This window comes from Aotus nancymaae, unplaced genomic scaffold, assembly GCF_030222135.1.
Source record: "Aotus nancymaae isolate 86718 unplaced genomic scaffold, 86718_ANA_hifiasm-v0.15.2.pri h1tg000067l, whole genome shotgun sequence".
Classification (NCBI taxonomy): domain Eukaryota; kingdom Metazoa; phylum Chordata; class Mammalia; order Primates; family Aotidae; genus Aotus; species Aotus nancymaae.
The window spans coordinates 19,299,242-19,311,947 of NW_026988482.1; the positions used below are offsets into that span (position 1 = coordinate 19,299,242).

Here is a 12,706-nt window from a genome sequence, read left to right on the forward strand (position 1 = left end):
ATTGCATGTTTTTGTCAGATTTGTCAAAGATCAGATGGTTGTAGATGTGTGGCATGATTTCTGAGGCCTCTGTTGTGTTCCATTGGTCTTCATCTCTGTTTTAGTACCAATACCATGCTGTTTTGATTACTGTAGCCTTATAGTATAGTTTGAAGTCAGGTAGCATGATGATGCCTCCAGCTTTGTTTTTTTTGTTTGTTTGTTTTGTTTTGTTTTTGTTTTTTTGCTTAGAATTGTCTTGGCTATGCAGGCTCTTTTTTGATTCCATATGAAATTTAAGGCGTTTTTTTCCAATTCTGTAAAGAAAATCAGTGCTATCAGATGGGGATAGCATCGAATCTATAGATTATTTTGGGCAGTATGGCCATTTTCACGATATTGATTCTTCCTAACCATGAGCATGGAATGTTTTTCCTTCTGTTTGTGTCCTCTCTTACTTCCTTGAGCAGTGGTTTGTAGTTCTCCTTGAAGAGGTCCTTCACACCCCTTGTTAGTTGTATTCCTAGGTATTTAATTCCCTTGTTAGTTGTATCCCTAGGTATTTAATTCTCTTCTCTTTGTGAATGGGAGTTCACGCATGATTTGGCTGCTTGTCTGTTATTGGTGTATAGGAATACTTGTGATTTTTGCAATTGATTTTGTATTCTGAGACTTTGCTGAACCTGCTTATCAGCTTAAGGAGATTTGGGGCTGAGACCATGGGGTCTTCTAAATATAGAATCATGTTGTCTGCAAATAGAGACAATTTGACTTCTTTTTTACCTATTTGAATACCCTTTATTTCTTTCTCTTGCCTGATTGCCCTGGCCAGAACTTCCAATACTATGTTGAATAGGAGTGGTGAGAGAGGACATCCTTGTCTCGTGCTGGTTTTCAAAGGGAATGCTTCCAGTTTGGGCCCATTCAGTATGACATTGGCTGTGGGTTTGTCATAAATAGCGCTTATTATTTTGAGGTACATTCCATCAGTACCTAGTTTATTGTCACATGAATAGTTTTTAGCATGAAGGGCTGTGGAATTTTGTCGAAGGCCTTCTCTGCATCTATTGAGATAATCATGTGGTTTTTGTCTTTGGTTCTGTTTATGTGATGGATTACATTTATTGATTCGGGTGAGCCGAACCAGCCTTGCATCTCAGGGATGAAGCCAACTTGATCATGATGGATAAACTCCTTGATGTGCTGTTGGATTCGGTTTGCCAGTATTTTATTGAGGATTTTCGCCTCAGTGTTCATCGGGGATATTGGCCTGAAATTTTCTTTTTCAGTTGTGTCTCTGCCAGGTTTTGGAATCAGGATGATGTAGGCCTCTTAAAATGAGTTAGGGAGGATTCCCTCTTTTTCAATTATTTGGAATTGTTTCAGAAGGAATAAGCCTTTATTTTTTTAAGTGAGAGATGGCAGTTCTTATTTCATGCCTCCACTGGTAGGTTTTTTTTTTAATTGCTCTTGATTCATAATATTTTACATATTTATGGGGTATATGTGATATTTTGTTACATCTATGCATGTGATCTTTTGTATATCTATGCATGTAGCAAAATGTCACATATACCTCATAAATACGTAAAATTTATATATTATACATCTACACAGCTTACATGCATAGATATAGCAAAATATCACATATACCCCATAAATATGTAAAATATTATGAATCAAGATCATAATGATCAATCAAAGGATATTTGGTGTATCCATTGCCTTGAGTGTTTAGCATTTCTGTATATTGAGAACATTTCAAATTCTTTCTAGCTACTTTGAAATACATAATACATTCTTGCTAACTATAGTCATCCTACATTGCTATCAAACATTAAAATTTATGCCTTCTATCTAACTGTATGTTTATAGTATTTGACCAACCACTCTTTATACCCCTCCTACTTACCCATTCTTCCCAGCATCTGTATCTATCATTCTTCTCTCTACCCCAACTTTTTTAGCTCCCAGTAAGAGTCAGAATATGGTATATGTGTCTTTGTGCCTGGCTTATTACCACTTAACGTAATGACCTACAGTTCATCCATATTGCTGCAGATTACATGATTTAATTCTCTTATGACCAAATAATATTCCATTGCATGTATATACCACATTTTCTTTATTCATTGATCTATTGACAGACACTTGGGTTGATTCCATATCTTTGCTATTGTGAATAGTGCTGGAATAAACATGTGAGTACAGGTATCCCTTTGATTTACTGATTTCTTTTCTTTGGATAAATACCCAGTAGTGGGATTGCTGGATCATATGGTAGTTTTAGTTTTTTAAGAAATCTCCATACTGTTTTCCATAGAGGATGTACCAATTTACATTTGCACCAACAGTGTGTAACAGTTCTTTTTTCTCTGCATCCTCACCGACATTTGTTATTTTCTGTCTTCTTAGTAATAGGCACTCTAACTGGGGTAAGATGATATCTTACTGTGGTTTAGATTTGCATTTCCTTCTTACATAGTACTGTTGAGCATTCTTTCATATATCTGTTAGCCATTTGTTTGTCTTCTTTTGAGAAATGTCTGTTCATGTTCTTTGCCCACTTTTTAATGAGATTATTTCCTTTTTTATTGTTGAATTGTTTGAGTTCCTTATACATTCTGCATATTAGTCCTTTGTCACATGAATAGTTTACAAATATTTTCTTTCAGTCAACAGATTCTCCTCACTCTGTTGTTTGCTATGCAGAAGCTTTCTGGTTTAATATAGTCCCATTTGTCTATTTTTTGTTTTGTTGTCTGTTTTTGCAGTTTTTGCCATAGAATCTTTGCCTAGACCAATGTCCTATAGTATCTCCTATATGTTTTATTCTAGTGGTTTTATGGTTTTAGGTGTTAAGTTTTAATCCATCTTGAGTTGTTTTGTGTATGGTGAGAGAGAGAAGTCCAGTTTTATTCTTCTGGATATAGATAGCTTAATTTTCCCAGCACCATTTATTGAAGAGGGTTCTTTCCTTAATGTACATTCTTGGCACCTTTGTCAAAAATAAATTGGCTGTAAATACATAAATTTATTTCTGGATTCTCTGTTCTGTTCCATTGGTCTGTTTTTATATCAATGTCTGTTTTTATATTAATGCCATACTTTTTGGTTTACTGTATCCTTATAATGTAGGTTAAAGTGAGGTAGTGTAATACCTCTAGCTTTGTTCCATTTCTCAGAATTGCTTTGCCTATTCTGGCTCTTTCTTGGTTCCACGTAAATTTTAGGATTTTTTTTTTTCTATGTCTGTGAAAAATGACATTGGTATTTTAATAGAGATTGCATTGAATCTGTAGATTGCTTTGGGCAATATGTTGGATTTTTTTGTTTGTTTGTATTTTGAGACAGAGTCTCACTCTGTCACCTGGCTGCAGTGCAGTGGCACAATCTTGGCTCACTGCAACCTTCGCCTCCCAGGTTCAAGCGATTCTCCTGCCTCAGCCTTCCGAGTCACTGGAACTACAAGTGTGCACCACCATGCCCAGCTAATTTTTTTGTATTTTTAGTAAAGACGAGTTTCACCATGTTGGCCAGGATGGTCTCCGTCTCCTGACCTTGTGATCCACCTGTCTCAGCCTCCCAAAGTGCTGGGATTACAGGCATGAGCCACCAAGCCCTGCCCAGTATGGTCATTTTAATGACATTAATCCTTCTAATTTATAAGCTTGGGATGTCTTTCCATTTGTTTATGTCATCTTCAGTATCTTTCATCAGTGCCTTGTGGTTTTCCTTGTAGAGATCTTTTATCTCCTTGAGTAAATTTATTTCTAGGTTGTTTTTTTTTTTGGTAACTTTTATAAATGGAAGTGCCTTCTTGATTTCTCTCTTAGCTAGTTCTTTATTGGCGTATAGGAACACTATTAATTTTTGTATTTTGATTTTTGTCCTGCAAAAATGTACTGATTTATTTCTCAGATCTAAGAGTTTTCTGGTATATTCTTTAGTCATTTTTAAATATAAAATTATATTATCAGAAAAGAGTGACAATTTGACCTCTCCAACTTGGATGCCTGTTATTTCTTTTTCTTGCTTGCTTGCTCTGGCCAGAACGTCTGGTACTATGTTGAATAAGAGTGGTCAAAGTAGGCATTTTTGTCTTGGTCATTCGGTATGATGTTAACTGCAGATTTGCCTTATATGGATGATAGAGTTTGGATATTTGTCCCTGCCCAAATCTCACATTGAATTGTAATCTATTCTGGAGGTAGGGGGTGGTGGGAGGTGTTTGGGTGATGGGGGTGGATTCTTAACTATAGTAAGTGAGTTCTCATGAGATCTAGTCATTTAAAAGTGTGTGGCACCTTCTGCTGCACTCTCTCTTGCTCTCTTGTTCCTGCTTTCACCATGTGATGTGCCTGCTCCACCTTTACCTTCTGCCAAGATTGTAAACTTTCTGAGGCCTCCCTAGAAGTTGAGCAGATGCCAACACCATGCCTCCTTTAAAGCCTGCAGAACCATGGGCCAATTAAACCTCTTTCCTTTATAAATTACCCAATCTCAGATATTTCTTTATAGCAGTGCAAGAATAACCTAATAATACAGTGGCCTTTATTATATTGAGGGATATTCCTCCTGTGCCTAGTTTATTGAGAGTTTTTATCATGAAGGGATATTGAGTTTTATTAAATGCTTTTTCTGCATTTATTGAGATGATCATATAATTTTTGTCCTTCATTCTGTTAATGTGATGTATGTTTATTTATTTGTGTGTGTTGTGCCAAATTTATATTCCTAGAATACATCACTTGATCATGATGTTTTGTTGTTTTGTTTTGTTTTGATGTGCTATGTTAGATTTCGTTTGCTAATATTTTGAGAATTTTTGAGTCTGTGTTATCAGGGATATTGGCCTACAGTTTTTTCTGTTGTTGTTGTAGCCTTGTCTGGTTTTGTTATCAGGGTAATGCTGGCCTTATAGTATGAGTTAGGAACAATTCCTTTCTCTTCTATTTTTTGGAATAGTTTGAGGAGAATTGGTATTAGTTCTTCTTTGAAGGTTTGGAATTCAGCAATGAAGCCATCTGGTCCTGGACTTTTTTTTGTTCAGAGAGTTTTTATTACAAATGCAATCTCATACTTGTTTTTGGTCCTGTTTTCTGTTTCTTCCTGATTAAATCTCAGTGGGTTGTATGTATCTAGGAATTTATCCATTTCCTCTAGATTTTCTACTTTTACATAGTTAGTTGTTCATAATAATCTCTGATGATCTTTTGTATTTCCATAGTATCCATTGTAAAGTCTGCTTTCTCATTTCAGATTTTGTTTATTTGGGTCTTTTCCTTGATTAGTCTAGCTAGCAGTTTATCAGTTTTGTTTATCATTTTGAGAAACCAACTTTTCAACGTGTTGATCCTTCTTTTTTTTTTTTTTAATCTCTATTTTGTTTAGCCCTGCTCTGATCTTATTTCTTTCCTTCTACTAGTCTTGAATTTGGTTTGTTCTTGCTTTTCTAGTTTCTTGAGATACATTATTAGATTGATTATTTGATATCTTTTAATTTAATTTGATACCTTTTTAATGTAGGCATTTAATGCTATAAATTTCCCTTTTAGAACAGTTTTTGCTGTATCTCATGTATTTTGGTATTTTGTTTTCTCATTTGCTTCAATAAATTTTTGTATTTTCTTAATTTCTTTCTTGACCTGATGGTCATTCAGGAGCATGTTGTTTAGTTTCCATATATTTGCACAGTTGCCAGAGTTCCTCTTGTTACTGATTTCTAGTTCAATTTTATTGTGTCTGAGAAGATATTTGATACGATTTTGATTTTTTTAAAAAATTGCTGATACGTTTTGTATTCTAACATATGTTCTAAAAAATGTTACATATGCTGATGAGAAAAATGTGTGTTCTGTAGCTGTTGGATGAAATGTTCTGTAAATGTCTGTTAGGTCCTTTGATTTAATGTGCAGTTTAAGTCCAATGTTTCTTTGTTAATTTTCTGTCTATACTTTCTGTCTAATGCGTAGAGTAAGGTGTTGAAGTCTCCAACTATTATTATATTGGAGTCTGTCTCTCCCTTTAGATATAATAATAGTTGCTTTATGTGATAATGTTTGCTTTATGTGTCTGGGTGCTCCATTGATACATGCACGTGTTTTAAGTTGTTATATCCTGTTGTTGAATTGATCCATTTGTCTTTAAATAATGGCTTTCTTTATCTTTTTTTTGTTGTTGTTGTTGTTTTTTACTTAAAGTCTGTTTCATCTGATAAGTATAACTGCTCCTGCTTGCTTTTGGCTTTTGTTTGCATGGAATATCTTTTTCCATCCCTTTACTTTCAATTTGTATGTGTCTTTACAGGTGAGATGAGTTTCTGGTAAGTAGCATATAATTGGATCATGTTTGTTTAATTCATTTAGCCAGTCTGTATCTTTTAAGTGAAAAGTTTAACTCCTTTACATTCAACGTTATTATTGATGTGTGAGGGCTTATTCCTGTCATCTTATTAATTGATATCTGGTTGTTTTGTATATTCTGTATTCCTTTCTTTCTCTCTTATTGCTTATCTGTAGTGCTAACATTTGATTCTTTTCTCTTTCTTGTTTGTATGTTTTGCTTTATCGGTGGCATTTATATTTGCATGATGGTAGATATCATTCTTTTCACTTCTAGGTGTAGGATTCCCTTAAGCATTTCTTGTAGGGCTGGTGTAGTGGTAGTGAACTCCCTCAGCTTTTGCTTGTCTGGGAAAGGCTTTATTTCTTGTCATTTATAAAGAATAACTTTGCTGAGTATAATATCAATTAATATCCATCTTTTCTCTTAGCACACTTAAGATACATCATCCTATTCTCTTAAGGTTTCTGCTGAGAAATCCACTGTTAGTCTGATGAAGATATCTTTATAAGTAACTAGATGCTTTTTTTTTCCTTTCCTTTCCTTTCCTTTTCTCCTTTCCTTTCCTTTCCCCTTCCCTTCCCTACCTTTTTCCCTTCCTTTCCCTTTTTTCTTCCCTTCCATTTTTCCTTGTCTTCCCTTTTTCCTTCCCTTTCCTTTTCCTTTCCCCTTCTTTTTCCCTTCCCTTTCCTTTTTCTTTCCTTCTCCTTTTCCCTCCCCTCCCCTCCACTCTCCTCCTCTCCCCTCCACTCTCCTCCTCTCCCCTCTTGATCTGTCACCCAGGCTGGAGTGCAGTGGCATGATTTCAACTCGCTGCAACTTCTGCCTCCTGGGCTCAGGTGATCCTCCCACTTCAGCCTCCAAGTAGCTGGGACTACCGGTGCATGCCACCATGCCCAGCTAATTTTTATATTTTTAGTAGAGATAGGGTTTCACCATGTTGCCCAGGCTGGTCTTGAGCCCCTAGACTCAAGCAATCCACCCACCTTGGCCTTCCAAAGTGCTGGGATTACAGATGTGAGCCACTGTGCCCAGCCTATTCTTCTTTTTCAAAAGTTGTTTTAGCAGCTCACAGCAGTGATGGGTACAAACAGTAAAATTTGTCCTTCTGGCATATGAAAATGCACAGCCATCTTTCTGCTGAGGGGCTAGGTCACTGCTATTGACTCCCACCTTAGCCCTGGCAGCAGCAGCTTCAGGCCAGGAGTGTCAGTGGGGCTCCAGGGATTTTCCACTGGGCCCCAGGGCAGGGCACAGTCTCTGGGGGCTGGGCTTCCGAGATGGCACCAGAGTATTGTTAATTAGCAGCTTTTTTAGCAGCTGCTTAGGACTTAGGAGTTTGTGGGACTCAACATGAGCTCTTCTTCTCTGGAGCAATGCTTTTCCAGGCAGTGTCCTATGATAGTCTCAGGACCCACAAGGGCTGAGGGACTCTCTCATGGCTGGGATTGTAGGAGTCTGCAGCCAGAGTGTGGACCACTGGAGGTCTCTCATTTACCCTTTCCCTGTATTAGGGAGACTCTCTAACTCCACTAGTAGGTTTTAATACTGATGAGAGTCTTTCTCTGTGTAATACAAACTAAACAAATGCATTTTCTTCCACTTTCTAGCAAAATCCCACTGAAATGCTTTCATCCATTTGGCTCACCATGCCATCACTTCTCCACTGAAATGGCTGGTCCAAGGCCAAGTCTTCAGGCATTGGATCCTCACTGCAGTGCTATGGTAGTCAGAAACCCCTTTTTACCCTCTTTAAAGTATCTTTTGAAAAATAGAATTTCTTCATTTTTATAGTCCAATTTGTCAGTTTTCTTTTGTGGTGGTAACTTTTTGTGTCCTGTCGAAGATTGCCACGAGCATGAAGATGTTCTTCTGTGTTTTTCCTTTAAAAGTTTGTTTTACCTCTTGCAGAATCAAATCAGCTAGAATTGATTTTTGTTTATGATATAAGAAGAGAATCAAGATACAATTTTTTCCCATGTGGATCTTCAGGTGACACATTACCGTTTATCAAAAAGACCATCTATTCCCCAGTGCACTACAGTGACACCATGTTATAAATCAGCTGACTCTGTATGAGTGGGTCTGTTTCTGGGCTCTCTGTTCTAATATGTTGGTCAGTGTGTTTATCCTTGCACCAGGAAATGGTTATTTAAAAAATAACATAAGATTTTTTAATGAATTCAATATGTATGTACTTCATATCTGTGAGTTAACCAAACATCAGCATCTTTACTCCAATGCTTTGAGATCATTTAAAAATTTCAGTATAAGTAAAAAGATTGGATTGAAATTTGTGTAGTTCTTACAAAATATTTTTAAAAGGTTATTTTACATTTTTCATGACTTTTGCAGGTTTGCATGGATGTGTTTAAGAAATATATAAATATCAATGAACTGTGTTTGCTACAGCGTGCAGGTATGAAACAATTAAATGATTAGTATAAAGCTATTAATGTGGAGATATTAAGTAATGTGCTGTTGTTTGAAAATAGTTTAAATTCAATAATTTGTAACTTTGAAAACTGAATGCCTTACCCAAGAATGGCTCTGTTGGCCTAAGAAAGGATTGAAAATAAATGAGATATTTTGATTAATTTAAAAAAATGATAAACGACCTAACACTGTAATTCCCTTGCACACTAATATTTTCATGACTTAGAAATTTTATTTACAAGTGTAAGATAGAATGGTATTGTTAATTAGTCTTTAACTCTATCTAAAGGGATTTTTCAGAAGCTAAATCTTTCCTACTTCTTCATCCTTCTTCTCTTTTTACATTTACCTCTTGTGGCCAGTGCACCATCCAGTGAGTTCTCTGCAGTTCTCTATACATGCCAGGCTGTGTTAAAACTTCAAGGCTACTATTACCACTTCTCTCTGTCAGGGATGCTTCTAGTTCCATCCCCTTTCCTCATGGCAAAGAACTATTCAGACTCTGAGGCTAAGACATAGGAAATAGGATTACCTCCTCTATTAGGCCCTTATCTGATTCCACAACCCCATCCCATTCTTTGCTACCTTCTCTTCATACTAATAGTAAGCTGCAAGAGGATGGAGACCATGCTTAATTTGTATTTGTCACCCTCACACAACCACCAAAGCCACATAGATGTGGTAATAGAGCACCTTTATTTCATATATTTCTGTTTGAGATCTCATTCTGCTAAAAAAAAAAAAAGAAAAAAAAAAAAAGTCTCTGACCGGTTTATTGTTTTGTTTGGCTGGTGATATCATCTCCCCAAGGATTAAAGGAAACACCTAAGGGAATTGCTAGTATGAACTTCATCTAACTATAACAAAGAAGTAGTAGTTAAGGGGAAGTAATAGGAGCCTATATGGGAACGTACTTGTGACCTGAGGGATTTTGATAGCCAAGGAGGAGAAACTTTATAGGTTAGATGTGGATGAACTTTTAAATTCCAGAAATAATTCCATAACATATGAGATGTGGTAGAAAAGAGGATGTCATGAAAAAGATGCAAAACTCCCCACAATATAATTCTGACTGTGTAAAGATCCAATATGGCCACAGGAGAAATACATCTGAATTTTGCTTTAAAACAATTAATACAGAACGAAAATAAGAGCCTGTAGCAAAGAATAAATGTAGAAAGTTGTCAAGGACCTGTGGAAATTTTTTGGTGTAAAACAAAAATAAAAACTTAGATCAGTAGGAAAGAATAGACAGCTCAGAATAGACCTGATATATATGAGGGGTTTAGTGTTTAGAAAGACCATAGGATTTGAGACAAGAGGAATCACTTTAAAAATGCTAACTAGATAGCAACTTAAAGAAACTATGAATACCATAGTATAAGGTATGGATTTAGCTGCTCAGGCTCTACAGAGAGGCCTCAGGAACCATTTTGGTGCACAAGGGAAGGGAGCTGAGTTAGCGGACCCCCCCACCCCCTGTTTAACCATAGTTTCTTGTTTATCTATTTTATATTTGACTTTCCACATAAAATTCTTTTGAGAAGTTTTTAAATTTTAAGTTATGATTTAGAAATAATTTTAAATTTACAAAAATCTGTTAAAATAAAAATAATACAAACAATAGTCATATGCTTACTTTATCATTTGGATTTGTTCTCTCTCCTCCTTTCCATGTATGTGTGTGTGTACACACTTGTGCACATATGTGCATGGCCATACACACACATTTTTTCCTGAACCACTTAAAGTTAAGTTGCACACATCATGGCCCTTTATCACTAAATACTTTAATGCATATTTCTGAAAAACAGGCTATCCTTTTATATAACCATGGTACATTTATCCACATTAGTAAATTTAACATGAGTACAATAGTTTTGTCTAATCTATTATTTATATTCAGATTTTGTCAGTTGACCCAATAATGGCCTTTTATAGCATTTTTCCCTCTAGTTTGGGATCCAGTCCAAGATCAGGTGTGCATTTAGTTGTCATGACTCTGTAGCTTCCTTTAATCTAGAACATTTCCACAGTCTATCTTGGACATTTTGGGAGCATGTGTGTGATTAAATATACATAAAATTTACCATTTTAAACATTTTTAAGTGTAAAATTCACTGGCATTAAGTACATTCAGTGTTGTATAACCATCACCATATCCATTCCCAGAACTTTCTCATCCCAAACAGAAATTCTGTACCCATTAAACAATAACCCTCATTACCCTCATTCTCAGCCCTTGATAATCTCTAATCTACTTTCTGACTCTATGAATTTGTCTATTTCTAGGTATTTCATATAAGTAAAATCATACAATATTTGTCCTTTTGTGTCTGGATTATTTCACTTAGTATAATGTCCTTAAGGTTTGTCTATATTATAACATGTATCAGAATTTCCTTCCTTTTTAAGGCTGAATAATGTCCTATTATGGATGTATATCACATTTTGTTTATATATTCATCTGTTGATGGGCACTTGGGTTGTTTTCTCCTTTTGGGTATTAGAGTAATGTTGCCAAGAACCTTGACATATAAGTCTCTATTTGAGTTCTTCTTTTCAGTTCTTTTGGGTATATATCTAAGAGTAAAAATATAGGTCCTTTTTATCTGTTTTATATTTGAATTTCCACATAAAAATTTCCTTTCCAGAAGTTTTATGGCCAAAGACGTTTTAAAACAGCTGCTATTTAGCTTATACCAGAATGAATCAATGAAGTATATTAGCAATTCAGTAGAAAAATTTTTTAAATCAGATTTTTAGAAAGATGAAGATTTCTGTGGTTTAAAGTAATCAAAGGGAATATAAAAGATAGAAATTTGATCACATAAATTTGAACTAAAGAGCTATTATCTTCAATATTTTAGATTTACCACTGGTAATATATAAAAATATTTCAATATATAAGAATAATGAGTTCTATCAGCTGTTTAGAAAGGCATGAATATTGTTTCTTCTTGTGAAAATTAGAAACATTTCAAGAGGAAAATCCAGTGGTTAATGATTCACTAGAATTATGCATTCCTAACCAAAGAAAGGAGTAAAGGTACCTGATTCTGGTGAGTAATTGGTAAAGTAGCATTATGAATTGACAAACCTTTTTAAAAAGCAAGGTAGGCTGGGGGTAGTGGCTCACACCTGTAATCTCAGCACTTTGGGAGGCTAAGGTAGGTGGATTGCTTGAGCCCAGGAGTTTAAACCAGCCTGGGCAAAATGGCAAAACCCCATCTCTACAAAAATAAATTTAAAAAATTATCCAGGCATGGTGGTGCACACCTGTAGTCCCAACTACTTGGAAGCTGAGGTGGGAAGGTCACTTGAGCCCGGGAAGTAGAGGTTGCTGTGAGCCAAGATCACAACACTGCACTCCAGCCCTGGGTGACAAAACAAGGCCATGTCTCAAAAAAAAAAATGAAATAAAAGACAATATGGCAGTTTGTGTTAAAATTTATTAAAATATTCAGACAGTTTCTACCCAGCAGTTTAACAAGAGAGGATCGTTATTTGTTTTTGGTTTTGTTTTGAGACGGAGTCTCCCTCTGTCCCCCAGGCTGGAGTGCAGTGGCTCGATCTTGGCTCACTGCAACCTCTGCCTCCTGGGTTCAAGCAATTCTCCTGCCTCAGTACCTCCCCAAGTAGCTGTGACTACAGGCGTGAACCACCATGTCTGGCTAATTTTTTTGCATTTTTAGTAGAGATGAGGTTTCACCATGTTGGCCAGGCTGGTCTCAAACTCTTGACCTCAGGTGGTCCACCCACCTCAACCTCCCAAAGTGCTAGGATTATAGGCCTGAGCCACCACACCTGAACAAGAGGATTATTATTTTCAATGCAGAAAATATATTAATATTTTAAAAATAATGAGTTCAGGTGTGATGCCTCACGCCTGTAATTTCAGCATTTGGGAGGCTGAGGCAGGCAGATCACCTGAGGTCAGGAGTTC

The 12,706-nt window shown here is 36.1% G+C and overlaps 1 protein-coding gene across 1 annotated transcript in view; it reads left to right on the top strand.

Moving 5' to 3' along the window:
* The window catches only part of TOPAZ1 (testis and ovary specific TOPAZ 1), a 95,149-nt gene that overhangs the window by 40,199 nt on the left and 42,244 nt on the right, over positions 1-12,706 (top strand). Inside the window, exon 9 of the mRNA XM_012470800.2 lies at positions 8,680-8,743. Coding sequence (XP_012326223.2) covers positions 8,680-8,743 — 64 coding nt within the window. The remainder of the gene's footprint in view (positions 1-8,679; positions 8,744-12,706) is intronic.